Genomic DNA, 25,149 nt, shown 5'->3' on the forward strand with positions numbered 1-25,149 from the left:
GAGCCAAGGACTCACCTGTGTGCACGTGATCTGCCACTGGGAATTGACTTGATAGAGGAGCTTGGGGAAGTCCTCTGTCAGACACAGTCCCTGCAGGTGAGCACAAGAAGCAAGGCTGGGAGCAGCCAAGACCAAGCTAGGTTACAGTATTGGCTGGCATGTGTGTGGGTCAAGTCTGGGGACAGGCCAAGTTGGGCCAGTTCATATCACCCACTGACAGGTGTGAGAACCAGTACAAAGTGTAGGATAGGCCAGGTTGGGCTGCAACACCAGCCAGCTCACATCAGGGCTGGGACTGGGGCTGGCTGGGCTGGACTAGGCTGCAGCACCCGCCAGCATAAGCTGGAACTAGGGGTAGACCAGGCCGAACCAGGCTGTAGCACCTGCTGAGGGATGCTGAGGTGAAGCAAGCCATGCCAGTCTGGGTCACAGCTTCTACCAGCACCTGTAAGACCCTGAATGGGGGTAAGCTCAGTAGGGGAGCTGCAGGGTTTCCCTGCTGGGCCACAGCTCCTGCTGGTGAGCTTAAGACCTGGGACTTGGGGCAGACCAGGTTGGATAGGGCTACAACACCTGTTGCCCTGCATGTGAGTTGGGTTAGGGAGAGAGCCAGGCTGGACTAAGAGATCATAACCATGAGCCAGAGTAAGTGCAGGCTGGTTGGACATAGCCACAGCATCAGCTGACGAGTGGTTACTGGGGGCAAGTCCTGTCAGACTAGACCATAAAATCACCTGAAGAGTGGAAGTTCTGGGGCTGGGAGTTGGCCTATAAGGGAAATTGTGGGCACCACTCTGATGAGCTGCAACTCCCACTTGTGAGCATGAAAACCTGGGCTGGTAGCAGGCCTTGCTAGACAGGCAGTGGCACCGGCCAGCATGAGTGCAGGCTGGATAGTGGGATTGGTTGGGTTGAGCTAGGCTCCAATATACATTGATGGGTATGAGAGCTGAATGGGATATGAGACAGACTGGACCAGTCTGCTGCACATCGTAGCATGGGCAGGAACTGGGGCTGGTGGCAGGCCTGGCTAGACAGGCAATGACACTGGCCAGCATGAGTGCAGGCTGGATAGTGGGGTCAGTTGAGTTGAACTAGGCTCCAATGTCCATTGATGGGTATGAGAGCTGAATGGAATGTGGGATAGATTGCACCCATCTGCTGCATATATCGGCATGCACAGGAACCAGGGCTGGAGGCAGGCCTGTTGGGATTTATTGGGGGTTGCTCCAACTGGGCTGCATTTTCTGTTGGTGTGCATAACGGCCGAGTATGTGGTTGGTATGGTTGGGTTGGGCTGCATCATCCATTGGTTTGATTATGAGATGGGGCCATGTATAGAACTAACCAGGTAGCTGTAACCACCACTGTGTGTGTAGGCTGATGTGGGTAACAGACTGAGCCAGACCCTGTGCTGGCAGGCACACACAGGAGTCAGGTTGGGGTCACCTCTGGTGAGGTTTCTTTGGGGATCTCCCAACTGGATCAGTGAACTCAGAACTTGAACTGCAGTGATAATCACAGGCTATGTGGTCTGACCATGGAGTGCATGTGTCAGAACTGGGTCTCCATGGTTCCTGAGGCCTATGCGGTGTACCGTATGCCCAGATGCTCAGGGGGGATATGACAAGCAGTTCATCGAGGCCTGTAGGCAACATCTAATACCATGGAGGGCAGAACAAATTGGACAACTCTCCCGGACAAGTATTTGGGTGAATTGAGTCTCTAAGTTGAACTATGACAGCCAATGGACCTTCGAAGAGTTTCCTCCACCTTGGAGCAATGAAATCAACAGCATTTCAGAACTATTGAATCTACCTCAGCAGGATCTTTGGATCCACATAGGGGATCTTGGGATGACATTGGGTGGCCTTTCACCATTGCTGACTACTGATGAGGTTGGGTTGTTGGGAGCTGGGAGATTGGAAGAAGTTGTCTCATCCATTGTCGCCCATTCCATGGCCCTCCCCACCCTAATTGGTGGTTCAATGGGCATGCATCCCTCTCAACTATGCAAACATCATAAAAAATCAAATGAATTTTTTTTTTTTTAAAAAAAGCAACATCAGGGCTGGTGCTACAGCTTAGCAGGCTGATCTTCTGTCTGTAAGCACTGAAATTCCATATAGATACTGGTTCATGCTCTGGCTGTTCCACTTCCCATCCAGCTCCCTGCTGTGGCCTAGGGAAGCAGCAGAGGATGGCCTAAATCTTCGGGACCCTGGACCCACATGGGAGACCCAGAAGAAACTCCTGGCTCATGGCTTCAGATTGGCTCAGCACCAACCATTGCGGCTACTTGCGGAGTGAACCAGCAGATGGAAGACTTCTCTGTCTCCTCTGTGTGAACATGCATTTCCAATAAAATGAATAAATGTTAAAAAAACTTAGTAGAAATGCAAAATTGAAACCCTACTCAGACAAAGATTCAAAACCTAGGGCTTGGGACCAGAAATCTGTTTTGACAAGATCCCCGGGTGCTATAAAGCACACAGAAGTTTGGGAAGCACTGTTCTAGAGTTTAGTATGGGCTTAAGAGAATCACATATTGTGCACTTTTTGAATGATGATGAAAACAAGAATTTTGGTTTTGGTAGATTAAGATCTACATGGAACTCAAGATTCACCTTTGAATGTCCCCAAGTCTTAGAGTACAGTTTAGAAGCCTTCACTCACATGTATTATTATTATTATTATCATTATTGAGATTTATTCATATCTGTTTGAGAGACACAGGTACAGAGGGGTGAGAAAGAGAAAGAGAGATATCTTCCATCCCATGGTTCATTCCTCAAATGGCCACAAAACAAAGCCCTAGATCTTCCCCAAGTCTTATTTTTTTTTCTCAAGTTTGATTTTTATTTGAAAGGCATAGTTAGAAACAGAAGAGACACAGACATATATAGAGAGATCTTTCATCTATTGGTTCACTTCTGAAATGGCTGCAACAACCAGAATTGAGCTGATTCAAAACCAGAAGCCAGGAGCTTCTTCCAGATCTGCTATGTGGGCCCAGGGTCACAAGGCTTTTGGACTGTCCTCTACTGGTTTCACAGGCCACAAGCAGGGAACTGGAAGGGTAGTGGAACAGCCTGGATTCTAACCAGTGTCCATATGGGATACTGATGCTACAGGCCGAGGATTAGCTTACTAAGCCACCATGCTGGCCCCTAGTGTACTTTTGATACCATACCCCTTTCAACACTTTCACCTGATTAATCCCAGTTCATCATTCACAGATGACTTTCTCAGATAAGCCTTTGCTTGACCTCCTTCCTGATTCTCTCTTGTAGCATGCATATTTGTCCTTTGTACACTTGCAATTATTATTTTTAAAGATTTATTTATTTTTATTGGAAAGTCAGATATACAGAGAGGAGGAGAGAACAAGAGAAAGATCTTTTATCTGCTGATTCATTCCCCAAGTGGCCACAATGGCTGGAGATGAGCCAATCTAAAGCCAGAAGCGTCTTCCAGGTCTCCCATGCGGGTGCAGGGTCCCAAGGCTTTTGGGCCGTCCTCAACTGCTTTCCCAGGCTACAAGGAGAGAGCTGGATGAGAAGCAGGGCTGCTGGGACCTGAACTGGTGTCCATATGTGATCCTGGAGTGTGAAAGGCAGGGACTTTAGCCACAAGGCTATTGCTCTGGGCACACTCACAATTATGTTTATGATTGTTGGATTTATATTTATTGCCTCTACTGAACTACAAACTTCAAGAGGGAAGAAAATTTGTCAGGTTCTTACTTATACATGCCCAGAATGTGGAACAATCCTTGGTACACAGTGGAGACCCAGCAAACATTTTCTTTATGAGTATATGAGCAAAGTCAATACAAGAATAAGTACTTTAAAGAAAATGCTCTGCAAATTTTTTCAAATGCTTCACCATGAACTCTTATGATCTGAGATTATAGTAGCAGCAAGAGATTTAAAAAGAAAGCCCTGGATCTTTCACAAGCATTTTTTAAAAAAGATCTAATTTATTTTTGTTTGGAAGGCAGATTTACAGAGAGCAGAGAGAGAGAGAGAGAGAGAGAGAGAGAGAGAGAGAAATAGAGAGAGAGAATCTCCAATCTACTGATTCACTCCCAAAATAGCTGCAATGACTGTAGCTAAGCTGATCCAAAGCCGAGAGCCAGAAGCTTCCTCCAGGCCTCCCATGTGGGTGCAGGGTCCCCAGAACTTGCGCCATCCTCTGCTATTATACCAGGTAATAAAGCAGAAAATTGGATCAGAAGTGGATTGGCCATGACTCAAACCAGCATCCATACGGGATGCTGGCACTGCAGGTGCAGGATAGTTTGTTATCCCACATTGCTGGCCCCAAGCCTTGTTTGAACTGATATTTTGATGTGCCCTCCGGAAACAACCATGCTTGTGCACACAAAAATGGTCACTAGGGAGGCCAGGGTGACCACAAGAAAGCTCCAAGAGTCTGGAGTCTGCCTTTCAATAATCAAAAAGTGGTTTTCTTTTCCAGGTTGTGTCATTCACATCCCATCAGCGGGTACTTACATTGTGAGGTTGTGACAGCCAACTTCTTGATGAATAATTCTAGAATCTCTGGAAGATTCCAGAAGAGGCTCTAGACTCCTCTCTAAGTAAGACCTGTAGGGGTGAGGGTGGAGTGTGGCCTGAGCCTGCAGGTCAGGCTCAAAGACCAGCAGCCGGCCAGGTGAAGATCTAGGAGTCTGTTGCCCCTGAAGCTGTGTGGCCCCAAGAGCGTCTGGAGGGAAGGGTAAGCGCCCACACTGAGTCAGAGAAAGGGTGGCAGCTTGGGGTAGGCTTGGAGCCGTGGTGAGGAAGTGGACGCGCCGCCTGTGTTTGGCCTAGTTCTTGTGGACTTTAATGTTTATATTTATGGAGTAGCTTATATTTATGGGGTAGAATTGGTCACTTAGATATAAAGGAAAGAATACTGCTTCCAACTCATGAGACTGTAACTTTGGCTAGGTCACCTAAATTCTCTAAGCCTGACTTTGTCTCCCATAAAGTGGAGATCTCTGAGGGCCCTTCTGAACAAGCCAGAAGGAGCTACTGTGCCGGCTGGTGGTTTTCATGTTTATGAGTGCACAAAATAATGTTTTACCCTGCCATCGATGGTTCTTAAATTGCCTAAATATGCCAGTTTTTAAACATAGATCATACATAAGAATATGATCAGCTGCTCTTGGAAAATGACTTTGGGCAATACCGGGCCAGGGTTTTTGGAAGGCAGCTCAAGATTTTGCTAGCAGGAAGGAACAAGCACCTCATTGAGATGAAAATCTCTCTAGTTTCCGCCCAAGCTGCTTTATTTATTTATAAAACTTCCCCAGCCCAGGAAACATTTTGAATTTTTATTTCCTGACTGATACCATCTAGATTTCCAGATTTTATTTTTTAAGATTTATTTGAAAGATAGTGTGACAGAGTTGGAAAGTCTGCCTTCTTCTTGTTCATTGCCAGAATGATTGCAATGACTGGGGCTGCTCCAGGCTGAAACCAGGAGCCAGGAACCTGGAACTCCATCTGGATCTCCCACATGGTAGCAGGAGCCCCAGCCCTTGGAGCATTCTTACTGTTAAAGTCTAGATTCTTTGTTGTGATTGGACGATTGCTGCTATTCTCACCAGCCTACCTCCCCAGGTTATTGCCTCAGCCTCTGCTCTTATACACTGTCTATCCTCCAATCTCAGGAAATATCGCTAGAATGTGTTTCCCCACCTTTCATGCCCTATGAAACTTTCCTAGGCTCTCCTAGGCTGACCTAAAATCCTTCTGGTGTCCAGCAGTGTGCGGACATATCTTTGTGCCTGTATTTCCAGTCTGGAAATTATTTGTGCATGTGTCTGTTTCTGCTATCACACTGTGAGCCTGGTTGTGGAGTGCATAATAATTTATATGTTGTTGTCTTCCTGCCTCAGCAAGTAGCTATTGAGGAAAGAATGGATGACTGTTCCCCTGTGGATCTGTGTTTCTGAGTTTTGCCCATGGATAGAAAACTAAAAGAGAAGCCTGAGGGGAAGAGCAGTTGTTTCCCTTCGTGCTGCTCTGAGTTTCTAGCAAGTGATATTGCTTCTGGCTGTGATTTTTGAAGTTTGGGGTAGGGGTTCAAGGTCAGCTTTTGATCCTAATATCTACAGAACCAAATATGCTAGATCAAATCCATTCCTGTGATGTTTGTTTCTCTCTCTTTTTGAAAAGCTCACACGTTTATGATCTTAGAGTTAGTATAGGGCAGGACCCTGGCATAACTTACCTGGGTCTTCCACTTTGGGCTCTGGCATGCACTGTTCCAATCCAGTGCTTGCTTGCTTGCGCTCACTCGAAGACTTGAGTGGGGAGGCATCGACTTCAAAATGGAGCAGGCCATTTCTTTTTCTTTTCCTTTTTTTTTTTTTTTAAAGAAAATGGTTTATTTAAAAAATTTGAATTTTATGGTACAATTCCATAGGGTCTGGGATTTCCCTACCCTCTTTTCATTTAAAAAATATTTATTTTATTTTACTTGAAACTCAGTTACAGGGAGGGAGGGAGAGGGGGAAGGGAAGAAGAGACAGAGATCCTTCTTCTACTAGTTCATTCCCCAAATGGCCACAGTGATCAGAGCTGGGTCAGCTTGAAGCTGGGATCCAGGAACTTCTGAGTCTTCCATGTGAGGGTGGGTGCCTAAAACCTTGAGCATCCTCCGCTGCTTTCCCAGACTATCAGAAGTAGAGCACCTGGGACTAGAATTGGTGCTCATATGGGACGCCAGCACCTCCAATGGAGGATTAACTTGTATGCCAGTACATGTAGGCCCCTTTGCAGACTCTCTTAATCAGTGTTCTCTGATATATTTTTTAAATCATGAACCATGTGCAGCATGGGTTCTTGATATAGACACATTTATGTATTTATAACTAATCTGAACTCATAATGTTTGATCAAATTTGCATGGAAATAGATTAACAGGAATAAGAGGACATTAAAAATAAAAATTCTAACGTTTTATTTTCTTTTCCCCCACAGATCTCCATACATCTGCTGTGGGGCTGATACCCCAATTTTAGAGACTACTGGGTATTAGGAAGTGGTGAATGACTGTGGTTGCTCACCCCGGGAAGGCTTACTGAGCATTACCAGAGCTGGTAAGACAGTCCTGTCCTTGGGTGGTGTTGGGCATTGAGGTATTAGGGGCCATGAATGGCAGACACCTTAAATATCCACCAGCAAACAGATTTGCACACATTGCTGTTTTCTCAATCTACTCTCCAGCCCAGCTCCTTTATCTAGATTCTAAAATACCCCACAGTCACATGTCAGTCAAACTACTATCATCACTTTGCCTGGGCAGAAATTGTCAGCATCCCATCCCATTCCAGGAGGTTTGTGGAATAGGATAGGTTTATATAGAATGTGTAGAGGCAAGTCTGTTCCATGCCTCTCTGTCTTCTCGTGGTAGCTGCTACCACAGACTAACCTGGGGTCCTGATTTGAGTCCCCTAAGAAGCAGATTCTGAGACAATAAGCAGTGGAGGGCAAGGAGTTGATTTGGGAATTCCTGGCAAAACCAGCTGGGGAATGTGGAAGTGAGAAAGATAGGGGAGGCACGTGGAGGGGTGAGAGGATAGCTGTTGCTCATCTTCATAAAGACAAGCACCTTCCTCTACCCTGCTCTAAGTCTGACCAGGGGATTGCTTTTTAGTTTGCTTTTCCCACTTACACTCTTGTTTGATACTGTAGAAAATGCATGAGAACTCCTCTTCTCTCCTCACCTCTTTTCTTCTGACTACAACTTGCTTGATTGTCAGCTCTTAGCTTGTGTATCACTTCTAGAAAATCTCTCACCCCCTTTTACAGAAAGGGCTTTTTCTCGGTGCCCCCTACCAATCCCGTTAGAGACCACATTGCTTTCATTCATTCCTGTAACCATTATAAGTATCTAGAGCTTATATCCGATAGAGAGATGGGTTTTGATTAGTGATGTCAAATTTACCTAGGTAAATAAGGTGATTTGGTCCCACACCATCCTGTGTATTTTGTTCACCTGTTAGTTCACACCTCTGAGCACAATGCCTGCCATGTGACAGGTGCTCAGTAATTGTTGTATTGAATGGAGGGGCTCAGCCATCATAGTTAAGGATGCTACAGTATTGTCATGGCCTTTTCCAGGGGAAACCCATCTCTCACCTTTCCTCTTGGCTGTTTGCACATGATGATATGTCCACTGAGGGATGACAATTAGAGATACAAATATGTTCATAAGTGGGTTCAGAAGAACTCTTAATAAAATTTTGCCTGTGACTTTTTCCTTTTTTTGTTAACCTTGGAGAACTGAACCCCTGCTGGGCTCCTGAATATCTGAGAGCATCTGAGAAGAGGCTGAAGCCCAAATTTGCTAACACACAAAGTACTGATCTAAGCAGGGCTTCTAGAAAGGGCCCAGGTTAGAATCCCAGCTCTGTCCCTCATTTCCTGTTTGTTCCTAGTGCTAAATAGGTGTCATAATAGTGCACAGTGATATGTAGCTGAAGTAAGAATAGTACATGTAAAATTTCTAAGTGCCTAGAACATGGTACATTCCCAATAAATGTTATATTACTTATTGTGAGGTATTCTTTTACATCAGTGTTGGCCATAGGACTCCTTGTGGTACTAAATGTAGCATTTCAGTGTTTCCTGTACAGTGCAAAAAAGGGAAGTTGTCCCTTGAAAGCACATTCTAAGTTTTAAATCAATTGCATGGAGGTCACAGCCAAGCCAAAGAGGTCCAGAGGCTGGCCATGAGAATAGTAACTATTAAGCCACGAGTTCCTCGCCTTCTTTTGTTTCCATTTTTTTGTGATTAAACACCTATCTGGTGAGTGTGTCTTATGTGTTCTGTGCCAAGGAGGCCAAGAGGACTGGACTGGACCTGTTCCCTTCAGGATTTCCTGTGTTTGTAAAAGGGCAAATTACAGCCTGCTTTGGGAAGCTTTCCAATTGGACACAGTCAGGGCTCTTGGAGCCACAAAACAGAGTGACTAATTCCCCTGTGGTGATTCAGGAAAGGCTTCACACAGAAGAGGTGACATTTGGGCAATTGGAGCTAGACATAACCATCATTTAATGACGGTGGACTGACTGGGCACTTGGCTGGAGAAAGCCATCCACAAAACTACATTGACCACTGTTGTTTTCAGGAGTCTGGATAATTATGCTATTATTTACAATGTGTGTGGCAGCTTCATCAGATCATCATCTTGGCATCTCTACCATGGACACTTGTCCAGTTGTATTACCGCTCTGATAATACTTAACGTGTTAATGGAGTACAGAAATCCAAGGCAGACTTTCCAGTTTTTTGTAAAGTTACCCCCTTAGATTAAATGGCAAACATGGTGAGCACTTTTCTGGCTCTCCTGTGGTTCTCACTGGCAGGAGGGTATTTATTGGGTTACAAGTCATCCAGGTGGGGTTGAGATGGTTATGGCTGGAGTTCTTTGACTCTGAGGTGGTGAAGCTGAAAGATTGAAAGCTTGAAAATATGTGTGATGTCACCTGCTAGGTGGGGTTTGGGAGAAGCGTTTTAGTGGTGCAGCTGCAGTCAAAGGGAGACCCTGGAGACAAGTCCACCCCTGGATTGCCTAGAGAGAATGGAATGCTGGTGGTGGCCCTCCAGTGCTGAGATAGGCACTCACTGTTAAATGTACTTCCACCTCTTCCTCGTGAGACTCAGTAAAGTCTCAGGCCAGCTTGCCATGGTCTTTCTGCTGATGAGACGGGGCGGATCTCCCTGCCGCAGGCATGTTCCCAAATGAGGAGTTCATTGACTAGCCTATGGCATGCAAACATGCAATGAGTTGGCTCACGGCACTGCCTTTGTTGGCTCACGGCACTGCACTTCCATCTCTAGGATGGAAGCTCTGTTTCCCTACTTGTCTTAATTGTGCCTTTGCTACCATAATGTTCTCTAAAACTCACCTTCAGTTGATTTATGGAGTAGGTTCCCGCCCTAATGGACTGATGGGCTCTTCACTCTGTGCTGGTGCGGATGATTGCTGGGAAGAAGCAGGAGCCTGCTGCTGCCCACACCGCGCCTGCTCCCGTTAGAGGAGGTCACGTGTCTGCTGACTGTGCAGCCCATTACTCGAGCACATCTCTTTATTGCCAGGCCAGGAGCAGAGCAGGACTGGGCAACCAGCTGCAGCTCACAAGCCAGCCAGCTCAGCCTCGCCCAGGCTGGAAGACCAGGCAGCTGGGTCCTGTTGTAGTTGTTTCTTTGTGCATGTTTATTAGCTAAGCGAGCACTCTCCTGCTGAGACAGCAGGGGGGTGTGCGTGTGCGTGAGGGGGTGCTCCAGGGAGAGCAGGGGGGTGTGCATGTGCGTGAGGGGGTGCTCCAGGGAGAGCAGGGGGGTGTGCGTGTGCGTGAGGGGGTGTTCCAGGGAGAGCTGGACTCAGCCCTCTTTGCTTGCAGACCTGCGTATTCCCTCAGAGAGCACGTTTGGTTCTAGTCTTTGTTTCTCAGGAGCCACCCAGGGTGAGGACACACCTCTGCACTAGCCAAGCAGAAAAAACAGGTAATGTGTGTGTGTGTGTGTGTGTGTGTGTGTGTGTGTGTGTGTGTGTGTGCATGTGCTTAGGGATTTGGGGCAAGTCAAATTCTATGTTATAAACAGATTGTGTGGTGATGGCACAGAGAACAGACTTTCTTCAGAGTGTATTTTATCATAGCTTTGCAGTTTCCCAGAGGTGTTGATTGTAAATCAGTTATCTTCACTTTAAAAACACCTGCAGGTAACTTTGCCATATTGAAGGGCATGAGGCCTGTCTCAAATGGAGTTGACATTTGACAACACTGTTGCTGCTTCGGTGACAGCTTTTAAAGTGAGAGAAGGTATGCTTTGTAAAACCCTTCGGGATTCTTCAAGGCCCAGTCCCCAGACTCCATGAAACAGAGTTAGAAATCTTCCTTTAATTCCCGTGGTCTCTTGGAGTCTAAGAGGACCACTGGTTTCCCATTTGTCTGTAGAAAAGAGCAAAGGAAATCTTGGTGATGTTCAGCAATTTTTAGAATGATAAGATTGGGTCTTGAAACCACGGCGTAGCTAGCATTTTAGTGGACATTTTTGTTCTTTGATGACTAAACGGAATGAGTCTTCAGTTCTGCCAGCAATCAGCTGTACCAGGGAGCATGAACTTTCATTTCTGAGCCTCAGTTTCTTCATCAGTAATATGGGGATGATAATACCACCCTGATTGGGTGGGTGCACACCATATATGCTCAAATTTCTTCCTTCAGAATGTTTTTTCTGGGGCTCCCCAGAGACTATGCCTCTATGGGTTCTAGCTAATTTGGTTCACGAAGAAATGGATGGTCTTTCCCAAGAGCACTAAGATGGGAAAAATGCTATCTAGTAAGAATGGCTAAAACCACTATTGTTATCAAGGGACTACTATTTATCTGTGATAGCTGTTCTTATTCTCTGTTTTCAGTAAGGTGTGTGTTAATATCACCCTTTTCTTATGAGGACACTGAGGTGCAGAGGAATTAAAGACTACCTGAGAATGGCCACTCCAGTTTGTCTGATTTCTAACCCTAACACTTCACTGGGAGAGCAGAAAGCAGTTAGGAGTGGTGATTTTCCTCCAGATGCTCTGTCTCAAAGGGGTCCCTGGCTAGGCTCTGTAGGAAGTGGTGCTCTGCTCTTCCTTAGAGAGTTGCAATACATATTAACATATATTGAAAGCTCTAAGAGGTCCTGCAGTGAGCAGATCTGTTTAACCCCGGATTTTTACCTGATCCCCAGAATCACAAATTATGTACATTTGTTTTTTCACAAACACTTTAGCAACTCCAGACCAGGCTGTCTCTAATTACAGTCATGTCTGAGGTGCCAGTCCATGCCTTCAGAGACCTCTGGTGGTTGGTGTAGTTTCTGCCCTTTCATAGCTTTTCATCTGATGAGACCCAAGAAGACTCCAGTTCAGTCTTAAAGACCTTTCCTTATTCATGTAAGTGTCCTTCCCCTCCGTCGCCACCCCCCCAAAAAAAATGAGGACCTGAGACCCAAGGAAATAATGTAGTGTTCTGGGAATTGGCAGAAGGGACCTCTAGAACGAGATGGAAGAATTGGGTTTGCCTACTTAATTGCTACTGTGGTGAGGGTGATGGGCTTGGTGCCAGCTGAGTGATTATGGGTTCCAGATTTGAATTCCTTAGGGCCAGGGCTTGGTGAGGAACTTCTCACAAAAGCAGATATTTCTAGCAAAGGCTAAATTTGTAGCATGGAGAATCACCCAACTGACATCTGGGGTGTAGGGGTGGGTCTTGATCAGCGTAGCTGAGCCAAAGTGTACGAGTTGGATAAAGATGTATTTTGAAATAAAATAATGCCACAAATGAATGAGAGCTTGGGGAGGCTGAGTTGGCAATTGGATGGTGTTTGGTGGCAGAGGTTAGGCTGGTACCAAGGGCTATCTTGTTCATTCCTTTGTTTCAGCTTTGAAAATCAAAAATGGTTAGGATGAAAAGAACTAGACATCAAACAGTTCCATTCTCTTGTTCTTCCCCTACCCCAAAACACATGCACACATACACATACACACACACAACCACTGCAAAACTTTTAGAGGAAACCTCTACTTTTGCAGACTGTATATGAGTGCCAATGACGAGTCACTTTTTTGTTTACTCTTTAGAACTATCCTTAGTATATATATTGGAAGGGGTTTGATTTCAGGCTGCTTTCTGACAAGAGCCACCCCAGTACTGCAGCTGACCAGGGCTCTGTGCAAATCTGGGAATTGTTTTTAGGCCCTAAATTGTGACTTCTCTAGGGACATCTTGAGTATACTGAGCGTTTTCCTCATGCTAGCTGAGCATGGGCAGTGGAAGAAGCTTAGGTTTGACCAAACAGTGGAAAATCTCCCAATCAGCTAGATGAGCTTTACAGACACAACAAACACTGCTTACAATTGTGCTTCTTCCTCTGCCTTCAGGTTGGAATGCCTGTGGGAATGGTAAGTTGCACCTTGCTTTTTTTTTTTTTTTAAAAAGATTTTATTATTATTTTAAAGCCGGATATACAGAGAGGAGGAGAGACAGAGAGGAAGATCTTCCATCCGATGTTTCACTCCCCAAGTGAACCGCAACGGGCCGGTACGCGCCAATCCGATGCCGGGACCAGGAACCTCTTCCGGGTCTCCCACGCGGGTGCAGGGTCCCAAAGCTTTGGGCCGTCCTCGACCGCTTTCCCAGGCCACAAGCAGGGAGCTGGATGGGAAGTGGAGCTGCCGGGATTAGAACTGGCGCCCATATGGGATCCCGGGGCTTTCAAGGCGAGGACTTTTAGCCGCTAGGCCATGCCGCCGGGCCCAGCACCTTGCTTTAATAGGCTCGTATTTTGATGAGAATTTAAAAGTACTGACTCTTAAAAAAACCTGTTACTTGTCATAGAAAGAACATCTAAAATAATTTTACAATAACTATTTAATAATGTAAAAATTTCAATTGCCAATTATTTATTCTAGTCAGCTGAAGAATTCTAGAACAATTATTTCTTTGCATCATGTTTTTTTAAATAGAATACATACATAACCACTACTTGTTTTCTGATTTAATAAAAGACTTTTTGATCAGCAACTGCCATGTAATGGATGTAACATAGTACCCCAATAATAACATCTAACAATTATTTTTTAACGGCTTAAAAATAGTTATTCCTGGGACCCAGTGCAGTAACCTAGTGGTTAAAGTCCTTGCTTTGCACATGCTGGGATTCCATATGAGAACCGGTGCTAATCCTGGCAGCCCCACTTCCCATCCAGCTCCCTGCTTGTGGTCTGGGAAACCAGTTGAGGAAGGCCCAAAGCCTTGCGACCCTGCACCAGTGTGGGAAACTCGGAAGAAGTTCCTGGCTCCTGGCTTTAGATTGGCTCAGGTCTGGCTCTTGTGACAGACGAAGATCTTTTTCTCTGTCTCGCCTCCTCTCTGTATATCTGACTTCACAATAAAAATAAATGTCTTAAAACAAACAAAAAAGACCAAACATTTATTCCTTTATTCATTCATTCCTTTAGCATTTGTCAAATACTTTCTATATGAAAGCCAATGTGTAGGTGTCAGAGATGCAAAGCGTATTGGGAAAGACAGTCGTGCCTGGAGTTAACGGTCTATGAGAAATATTGAAATTTCATGTTTTTGGTTCCCAGAAAATCTTGTATGTAGTATTTTGTTTGTTGTGTAATGAATCAAGAAGTGGCTGAGATTCAAATGTGTTTGGAGAGACTTTGCTTTATATTTCTGGAAGAAGAAAATTGAGATTGAAACATGTCACTTCTGTTGTCTAATCAGTGTTTGTTGCCAATTCAATGCCCAACCTCTCAGGTATTCGTAAAAATTAGTTGAAAACAAAAATAGCAAAAGGGCGGAACAAAGCCCAAGGGAGATGGGGACACTGTTGGAAAGCAGTGTTTCTCAAACTGAGATGTGGGGACTGCATGTGTCAAAGTCCCCTGAGAAGTACACTTTAAATGCAGATTTTCAGGCCCCTGATTGTTGTTTTAATGTGAGGATTATGTGGGAATCCTAGGTGTCTATATATTTTTAGAAAGGTTCATTTATTTGAAAGACAGAGTACAGTGAAGGAGGGAGAGACACACAGAGAGAGCCTCCATTGTTCATTCTCGATACAGCTGCAAGCGCTAGGGCTGGGCCAGGCCAGAGGCAGGAGCCTGCAACTCCATCTGGGTCTCTCACATGGTGTGCAGGAGCCCAATCGCTTGGACCATCTTCCATTGCTTTTCCAAGAACAGTAGTAGTGAATTGGATTGCAAGTAAAGCAGTGGGACTCCAACCAGCACTTGCGCTGGATGCTGGTATTTCAGGTAGAAGTCTAACATGTGGTGCCACAGTGCTGGCCCCAGGTGTCTGCTTTTTAACTGCCGCCATTATGAGTCTTGAGGATACTCAGTTCAGAGAGTACTGATCTCAGCACTTGGAGAATGGGGCCAGGATTGGATGAGTCATTTCAAAGGGTGATGAAGGGGCCAGCAGATATGTTTTCCTTGGTGCCACAGATGGCCTTTGAGAAACTCCCGAGGATAAGGATAGAGATGGGTCAATAGTGCCCTAACTTCAAAACTGAGGGAAGAGTGGGTGCCAGCAGTCACAGGCTTATAACCCTGACTTGATTTCTGGGAAATGTGGCTGCCGCTTGGTGGAGTGAGAGCACTTCTAGGAAGCTGTGAGGATCCCCAAGTGTCATCATTCATCCTTCTGAGAGATTGTCACATTTTGCTGCCTGTTAGAATCATCTGGGAGAATTTGAAAAACATCTTGGTGTTCAGCACCCCACCCAATACCCAGAACCTTAGCATCTCTGGGGGTGGGACACAGCATCAGTATTTTTTAAGCCCTCAGAGCTTCTGGCATGATGAAACACAAGGTAAGTATTGGGAGTTTTCAAAGCTCCCAAGTCGATTCTAACATGAAGTAACATTTGACAAACCCTAGTCCGTGTGGTTTTAAGCAAGTTGCTTAACTTCCCTGCACTTTGTATAAATGCAAGGATACTTCAAAAAGTTTATGGAAGGGCCTGGCATGATAGCCTAGCATCTAAAGTCCTCACTTTGCATGTGAAAGATTCCCATATGGGTGTTGGTTCTAATCCCATCAGTCCCGCTTCCCATCCAGCTCCCTGCTTGTGACCTGGGAAAGCAGTCGGGGGCGGCCCAAAGCTTTGGGACCCTGCACCCGTGTGGGAGACCTGGAAGAGGCTCCGGAGTCCTGGCTTCGGACTAGCACAGCTCTGGCCATTGCGGCCGCTTGAGGAGTGAATCAATGGATGGAAGATCTTCTCTGTCTCTCCTCTTCTGTATATCTGACTTTTCAAAAAAGAAGTTTATGGAAAATGGAATTGAAAGATAAGGCCGCTTGAGGAGTGAATCAATGGATGGAAGATCTTCTCTGTCTCTCCTCTTCTGTATATCTGACTTTTCAAAAAAGAAGTTTATGGAAAATGGAATTGAAAGATAAGTATACTTTAGTTCGAAGAAATGTGAAAGCATGTATTCAGGAGATCCTCTGAAAATCCATGGGAAATATATATTATGAAAACAGTGATATGACTTAAAAATGTTTTCAGCAAAACAACTTTATTTTTAAATTCAAGTTTATATGAGTTTTTTGAAGTAACTTCATACTAGGTAATTTTAAAGGTCTCACCTTTAAACTTTTATGATTCTGTTCTTAAAAATCATACTAAACTTTTTTTTTTCTCTTTCCCTTCTTCCCTTTAGAACCCCCTACCTCCATTTCCTCCTTTTCTTCTAGCTATTCTCCTTCTTTTGTTGACCTGGAATATTAAGGTATTAAAATATGTCACAATTTAATTAAAAGATTTAGTGAAATTTTCCAGGATATCTCATAGAGAAATAAGAGGTGGGATAGTTGAGTTTACAACCTAGGCACCAGTACACTTAGAGTGTGAATGTGATGAGCCTGCGGAGACCCTGCTTTGGAATGCCAGAAGCCTCGCTGTGCTCTTGGGCCCAACCTTGTTAACATGACTTATCCACGATATAGAGAAAAATGGTATGCGATAAATGTCTCTCAAATTTAGAAATTACTCAAAGTTTAGGAGGGTTAAGTAATTGAATACATAAGAGACTCAGACCCAACTTTGATCAGAAAGTCTTTTCATTAAGGTTATTATAGCTCAAATATCTTGCTCATTTAGTTCTTTCTTTAGTTCAGTTCAAAAATGTTGTGGTTTTTAGTATAGCAATAATAGAAAAACAGATGCATCAGATAGAATCTAGAGTCAGTTGTCCTCTGACTTTGTTGCCATTGAGAAATGTAAATATATTAGAGCAGGCTGGTTTGGAGCATCACATAATAAAGAAGATATCACCCCCCCAAAGTGATAGAGCAGTCAGGATATTACAGGAAAGACTGAAAATTCCCACCACGTAGTTGTGGAAGAGAACTCTCAGAAGGCCTAGTGAGCACAGGAGTCGACTTGAGAGACCGGAAAAGTTTCTCTCCCAGATTGACTCGTAAACATACAGGGAGATCTTAAGCCTCCTGTTTGTACAAACAGGCACCCCAATTTATTCTGAGAAATATTATCAAAGAACTCACTGTGGTTTTGAATTTTGGCATGGTTTTTTAAATGTTTTGTTGCATAGTTACTCTCCAATCTGTATTTTTCTAAAGCCCAGATAATTGAAATTACTTTGAATCTAAAAGCAAGATGGTTAAATGAGGTCAGCTCCGTATCCCATTTCCTATATGTCCATTAGAAAATCATACACTCTTACATTTCACATTTTCTTTTCATTTTTAAAAATTCTTAATTTTGTACAGAGTTTGATCTGACCCTGACATGGGGGAAACTATGTGTGGCACAAAAAGCAATTTCCAGCTACTCTGTAGCTGCTGCTCTGGTGTGGGAGCATAATCGGGTGTCTAATGGTGTCTGATCACCTTCCAGGTCACATGCTGAACAGTATTCGGAAGAAGTGTAAAATGGGTCCCGCTGCATAGCCCCTTACCTTCCACACTGTTAACCAATGCCTCCCTTCCCTTCCTCCTGGATATTTCTCCTTAGTATCCACAACTGAAGGGGATCAGCTAAGAGTGTCTGCTCACGGCATAAACCAAGGGATTTTTCCTATTCTATCGTAGACGCAGAATTTCAATTCGTGAGTGAAGATACAAGATTTAGTCATGGGCTGTGAAAGTTCTTCACCAATAGAAGAGACATCTCACAAAGGTGAGTGCTGGAAAGATGCCTGTGTTTATGAATGAGAAGGAGCAAATGAGTCAGATTCACGATCTCCCCTTCCTGTTTTTACTGCCATGCTGCTCCAGCTGCCCTGGGGGATTCTGTGCAAGGAATCCTTGCTTATAATGAAGGTGAACCACTGGGGGAACACGGGAGATGACCTTTAGGACGATATAGCCTTGACTTTAGGAAATATTATAAAATATTATCTAAGAGATATCTTATGTTTGATTTAATTTCAGTTGAAAGCACACCAGCATTAAGTCTCAATTCAAAATGCAGTGGCACAAAACAAGAAAGAAATGGTAATATATATCTGTTTCTTCAGTGTTCTTATAAGTAGCCATATCCATACCTATGTGACAGTTAGCAGTGTCATTGAATTTTTATTGGATTTGGTAACTCAATGATTTATTTACTTTTGTAGCTATGCAACACACTACTTTAGAAGATTTGCCTCATGTTTTTAAACTGTTCTAGGAAGAATACTTGGTTCATTAGAAGAATGCTGGATCATCTGTTCCCAAGAAAAGTGCCTGCTTTCCAAATAGATGGCATGCTTCTCTGTACCCTCATATACCTAGGGGCTTAAATATTTCCTTAGTTTGTTTTACACTGGGTTTTCTCATGGTTACTGGGGTCTAGCTAAAACTCACTTGAATGTTTATGGGCATAGATTCTACCAGCAAGTTAAAATAAAAACACATAAAACTAGGACAATTATATGGCTAATTTATTCTGCAACTCTATTCTTTTGTTATAGAGGTTATAGATAATGTTCCCTTTTCTGTGCCACGTGCCTGTTGTGGAGGTTTATTAAGGCCTATGATAGAGGGGTTAGGACATACAATTAGTCTGTAATGTTTTCCCTTGGGAACCAGTGTTCTCAATCCCAGCTGAATTGTGCTGATGGGCTAGCAAGCTAATTTCTGAATGGAGGAGGGGACATGGGAGGTATATCAATGCGTTCAATTTTTCATAAAGATTTTATTTATTTTGAAGGTCAGAGTTACAGAGAAAGAGGGAGATAGATTGCTCATCTGCTGGTTCACTCCACAAATGGTCACAACAGCCAAAGCTGGACCAGGCTGAAGCTAGGGGCTAGGAACTTCTAGGTCTACCCATGTGGATAGTGGGGGACCAAGTTCTTGGGCTGTCTTTTGCTGCTTTTCCCAGGTCTTTAGAGGGAGCTGGATATGAAGTAGAGCTGCCAGGACATAAAGTGATGCCCATATAGAATGCTGGCACTGCAGGCTGTTGTTTTACTTGCTAAGCCACAATGCTGACCCTTCTTACAAATCTTTAAGCATGCCATGAGAAGAATCTTTTCAAAGTTTCAGCTGAACTAATTCCATAGCAATACTGTGTAAGCAGAAAGTGAAGACAGCATTTTTTTTTTGTTTATGATTATCCAAACTGTTTAAATTTGGCCGAATGTCTTAAGTTTGAGCCAAAAGGCTATTGCCAACTTGTGAAAGTAAATTCTCTGTTTTAGAAATGTTACATGTCAATGGAAGTATTAGCTTTTTTAAAGTATTGCTTTTTTAAAAAAAATAATTTAGTGAAGTGAAAATCACATAGCAATTGATTAAGCATGGTAAAGTGAACAACAAAGTAGTATCTGAGTCATTCACATTGTTGTACAACCACATAGTTCCAAAACATTTTCATCAACTCTAAAGCCAAATCCTTAGTTGTCAAATAGTTTCTCTCTACTTCTGTCTTCCTCCACCCACTGGTAACACCCAGTTTGCATTCTGTCTCTTGGATTTATTTACATACATCATAGAATCATAGAATCATATATCATATATCATATATCATGTGCTCTTGTGTCTGGCTCTGTCCATGTTGAAGTACATAATAGTACTTAATTGCTTTTTGTTTTCTTCAAGTATCTCTATTTCTTTGAGTGGAAGAGGGGAAAGAGTGTGCAAGAGAATATGTACATACTTGCATTTGCTGGTTCACTCCCCAAATGAATGCATCAGTAAGGGCTAGGGCAAGCCAAAGCCAGGAGCCTAGACCTTCATTCAGGTCTCCTGCATGAGTAGCAGGTACGCAAGTACTTGGGCTATCTTTCACTGACTTTCCAGGCACATTAGCTGGGAGCTGGGTAAGAAAAGAGCATCTAGGGCTCAAATTGGTCCTCATATGAGAGGCTGGCATTGCGGGTAGTGGCTGAACCTTCTGCTGTTCCACAATGCTAACCCCCATTCCTTTTTATTGTTGAATAATATACCATTATACGAATATGCTATGTTATCTTTAACCAAGCATCAATTGATGGAATTTGAATTGTTTCCATTTTTTTGCTATTATGAACAATGCTGCTATCAACATTCATATATGAGTTATTGTGTGAACATGTATTTTCTCTTGGGGATATACATAGGAGTGGAATTCCTGGGTCATTGATAGCAACTGAAAAGCATTCAGTCTTTCACAGTTAAGTATAATAACTGTAGTGACTTTTGCATATATGCTCTTCCTCAAATTGAGAAAATTTTATCCTATTCTAATGTTTTACAAAAATTTTTTATGAAGTAGTATTCAGTTTTTGAGATGATCATGTTATTTTTGTCCATTCCTTTATAATGACATGTTTTATGATATGATGTAACTACATCGGTTGAATTTCTATGTAGATTACCTTTTTCATGCCTGAAATAAATCCCATTTGATCTTGGTGTGTTATATAATTTAGATCTTGCTGCTTGCATTTAGTTTGCTAGTATTTTGTAGGGGAATTTTGCGTTTGTATTCCTTGCATCAATATGCAAAAGAAATTACAATATTGATAGAGAACATAGATTCTTTGCTTGCTTTGTCTTCATCTGGTTTTGACATCTGGATAATGCTGACCTTCATGAGTTAAAAAGAGTTTAGGATTAACTGGTGTCAGTTTTTAAGTGTTTGGTAGAATTTATTGGCGAAACTGTCAGGGCTGGGAATTTCCTTTGTGGACAGTATTTTTGATTTTAGTTATTTTAAGTCCTTACTTGTTGTAGATCTAGTTATATTTTCTATTTTTTTTCTGAGTCATCTTCAGTAGTTTGTGCACTGGGAATTTCTATTACATTTCTAATTAGCTAGCATGTACTTCTTCAGAGTATTCCCTTAACATTCCTTTAAAAAAATTCCCTTATCTCTAGTTGAATACATCAGTAAAGGTTTGTCATGATTTCATCATAAAGCAGATACAATGGTGTTTATGTACATTTATCCAAAGATATTTTATGCATGTGGATTTTTGCTCATTCAGAAATTTTGGGAAATATTAAAGACAGTTGGAATAATAATTCATCATTGTTCCACTATGCAGCACTAACACCTGTTAACATTCTCATAATTTCCCCCACTTTTTAATGATAGAGTGCAGATTTGTTAAAGATTTATTTTATTTTTATTACAAAGTCAGATATACTGAGAGGAGGAGAGATAGAGAGGAAGTGGAGCTGCCGGGATTAGAACCAGCAGCCATATGGGATCAAGGCGAGGACCTTAGCCACTAGGCCACGCTGCCGAGCCCAGAGTGCAGATTTGTGATCATCCTTAATATTAATTTTTATAGCCTAAAATGTGATTGCTATGTAAACATTTTTTCATTTCTTTTAGTGGATAGGCCATAATATACTTAATTATCCTCAGAATGTTGAACCTTTTAAAAACTAACATAAATAACTCTCTAAGGAATTTCTTTTTGCAAAACTATTTGCTTATTTTGGATTATTCCTATAATCAGGTGATTAGATCTGAAATGGCTATGTAAAGGGGCTATGAATATTTTGAAAGCTCTTGATAGAAAATTATAGCTATTATTTCTTGTTTACTAACTGTATTCTGGAGAATGTACAACATATGCTACATTTATTTAATCCCTGCACTAGACCTGAGTGAAGTGCTATTATTCCTGTTATATGGCTAAAGCAGCTCACGCACAGCGAGCCAAGTGCTTGTCAAGGGAGTACAAACTACAGCTGCCAGACATGAGATTTGAACTCACTCTGTGAAGTTCCCAACTACTCCCCCTCCCTTTTTTTCTTTTTGCTGTCAATCATTACACCCTTTTATGCTGCCTCCTAGTGTTCCTGCCTAGAAGGGTAGGGAGAACCAAGTTTTTATTTAACTTCCTTAATACAAAGTATCTTTAATTGTAGAGGGCTTCTATAGTTGGCCAGACCATTTCACACATTTTGGAGCTTCACAGCCTTGTGAAGGATTGTTCTCAAATTTTAAAAAAGAAAAGTAAGACTTTGAGAGCTGAAATGTTTGGCTGGAGAATGCACAGCTAGTAACTGACAGTCAAGGAGAGCTTGTTTCCTGTTTCTAGTGGTCTGACCAGTGTTAAGCAATTTTTCCCCCTGCTTGGTGGTTCACTTCTACCACAGAACTCTGGTCCTCGGGTGTCATGGTAGTTTAAGATAAAACCATATATAAATTGGGACTGTTGGGGTCAGTGTTGTGGCATAGCACAGGATGTCTGCATTCCATACTGGAGTGCCTCATTCAAGTGCCAGCTACTCTGTACTTCTGATCCAGCTTCCTGCTGATGCTGTAGGAAGGCAGTAAATAATGGCCCAAGATCTTGAGTTCCAGCCACCTAGATGGAAAGCCTGGATAGAGTTCCTGGCTCATGGCTTTATCTTGGCCTTCCTCTTCCTATTGTGGGCATTTGGGGAGTGAAGCAGTGACAGAAAGGTCTTTGTTTCTCTCTCTTTCTCTCTTTCTCTTCTGACTTTTAAATACAAAAATAAATCTTTACAAAATTAAGACTATCCCCTTCCTCAGGGATTTCCACTTTTCATGTAGAGAAGCAGTATTGATTTTGTGTTACTGTTTATTGAGTGCCTGCTATGTTCATTATTTCTCACCAAAACTCTTGGAGGAAGCTTGGATCAGTTTCCTTTTACAGATGAGGAAACTTTTGACTTACAGAGAACTGTCCAAAGTTACGTACTAGTTGATGCTCAGCCTGAATTGGAACCAGATTGGCAAATTCTCAAATGCAACCTTATGCATACACTCACTCCCCTGACTTGGAGAATTGAGATTTACCCAACATTACAGACATTAAACTTTGTAACTTCAATCTCCTGAATCTCACTTTGCACTTAAATATGTCAGTCAATTTTCAATTAGTAATATATTGCCTTTTTACCTCTTGTTTATCACTTTGAGAAGACTGGAATATTTTATTTCTTCTCTAGAGACCACTTGAAATGCATTTATTCAATTTGTCTAAGTGCTAAGGAGCTGACAAAAGCTATCTATGCCTTTTTGATTTTAAAGTTTAATGCTTAAGCTATACCAAACAAAACATGTCTTTGATGGAGACTGTTCTTACCCAAAGTGCTTGTTTTCTATTTTTATTTAAGAATTAAAAAAAATACTAAATAGCAAGCACATGTTTAACTCTTGGTAGGACTATTGGTAAAACATCAAATTAACTTAGTCGCTGACAATCTAATCAAGCATTCATGGCTGCTTTAGAGCTTTCCTCTGACTCTCTCAGTCCTGTGGCCTCCACCCCTACACCTCACAGTTGAACCTTCCTTCACAGTGATATATATTTTAATTTGGAACCGTCATGGAAAAATAATGAATACTATTGTTTCCTTCCTTTTCAGTGTTTCCTAAAGAATTTTATCAAATTCTAGAGGGCCTCTTGCCATTCTGCTTGCTTTTTGCTTCCTGCAAGATCCTTGGTTCTAATTACCATCAACAGTCTTCCTGGCACTATGGGGTGCTTAGGGCATCACTGGGAGCCAGGACCCCCTCATTTGGAAGGCAGAGTCATAGAACAGAGGTGTGTATGTGTGGGGGGGAGTATTTCATGATTCACTCCCCAAATAGCTGTGTGAAAGCTAGGACTGAGCCAAGCCAGGAGCCAGGAACTCCCCAATGTACCATGAAGGTTACAGGAACCCTAGTACATGGGCTGTCGTCATCCACTGCCTTTCAGGCACATTATCAGGAAGCAAGACTCATTCTGGGTGTTCCCAGATGCTTAACCATTGCCTTACATTACCTTTCCTACAAAGTGCATTGTCATTCTCTTCTATTTGTATGTTCTATATATTGACATACTCAAGTGCCTTTCCTCTTTTTTCTTTCTTTTTTTTGTTTAGATATACATATATTATTTTCCTCACACAATTTTGTTTGTTATTTTTTGTTTGTTGTCTCCTCAAAAATGTCTTACTCTTGAAAATTACATATCTATGGAGGAAATGATAGGATTGTGCAGTTTAGTGAACTCCTGTTTTCCCTTTACTTCCATTTACCAGTTGTTGATAATTCACCATCCTTTCTGTCTTTCCCTCTCTCTCCTCCTTTGCTTCTCCATTTGAAAACAAGTTGTAGGCCTATGACATCAACCTCTATGTACTTCAATACAATTTCCTAAGAAGAGGGCTCTTCTCTTGTGTAAAACAATACCAGATCATAACAAAGACATTGAGCATAGATAACATAACTTTATCTAACACCTTATATTCAAAATTTCCCCCATTGTCCTTTGCAACAGCATTTTTCTTCTCTTTTTGAAAAAAAATCTCTTTGGTTGCCCCTCCTGTTTTCCCTTCTCTATTCCAAGCTTGCTCCTGAAAGGAACTTCCCCACCACTGCCTCCTTGTTCCTCATCTAGCCCCCAGCTCAGGGAAAAATGATCAGATAGGTTCTTGCATAACCTTGAGGCACAGTGGAACATTCATAGTGCTCATTTGCTCTACTTCTTGGTAGTACTTAGCATGCCTGCACTCTCCCTTCTTAAAATACTCATTGTCCTTGATCTCAATGAAAACATTCTCCTGGTTTGTCTTTTAGACTTCTACTTAAACCAATTGTGTGGACTCCATTCCCCACCCCCAACTTTTAATTAAAACCAGTGTGTCAAGATTTCAAGTATTTTTTTTTAAATACACAGAGAGAGAGAAAACTCTTCATTTGCTGGTACACTCCTCAAGTGGTTGCGACAGAGATGGACTGGTCTGAAGCTAGGAGCCAGGAGTTTTCATCTGATCTCCCATGTGGGTGTAGGGACCAAGGCCTTGGTGTTTCTTCTACTGCTTTCCTAGGCCATAAGCAGAGAGCTGGATGGGAAGTAGAGCAGCCAGAACTCAAACCACTGCCCATATGGGATGTGGCACCACAGGCTGAGGATTAGCTGCTCTGCCACCGAGCCAGCCCCACGACTGCCAAATCTTTATTGTGATCCCACGTTTTGTACTATGATTCCTGGCTGATTGCGAATCGTTGTAAATAAGTACTTTTCTTTGTAAAAGGAGAACAACTTCTTCCTTGTAACAACAATTCTTTGTTAATTATTCACGTTTTGATAAGTTAGGTTGGCCTAGATATCTGTATAGTATTGATACTGCAAACACATTGCTTGTGTGAAACAAGCAA

The 25,149-nt window shown here is 42.6% G+C and overlaps 1 protein-coding gene across 2 annotated transcripts in view; it reads left to right on the forward strand.

The window, feature by feature from the left end:
* The first annotated feature begins 4,598 nt into the window (after positions 1-4,598).
* The window catches only part of PPEF1 (protein phosphatase with EF-hand domain 1), a 115,987-nt gene continuing 95,436 nt past the window's right edge, over positions 4,599-25,149 (forward strand). Inside the window, exons 1-4 of one of the 2 annotated variants that reach the window (XM_058658443.1) lie at positions 4,599-4,740; positions 6,996-7,114; positions 17,640-17,727; positions 17,982-18,044. In XM_058658443.1, coding sequence (XP_058514426.1) covers positions 17,682-17,727; positions 17,982-18,044 — 109 coding nt within the window. In that variant the 5' untranslated portion in view covers positions 4,599-4,740; positions 6,996-7,114; positions 17,640-17,681. The remainder of the gene's footprint in view (positions 4,741-6,995; positions 7,115-17,639; positions 17,728-17,981; positions 18,045-25,149) is intronic. The other variant, XM_004597502.3, reaches the window with a different exon arrangement.

This window comes from Ochotona princeps, chromosome X, assembly GCF_030435755.1.
Source record: "Ochotona princeps isolate mOchPri1 chromosome X, mOchPri1.hap1, whole genome shotgun sequence".
Taxonomy (NCBI): domain Eukaryota; kingdom Metazoa; phylum Chordata; class Mammalia; order Lagomorpha; family Ochotonidae; genus Ochotona; species Ochotona princeps.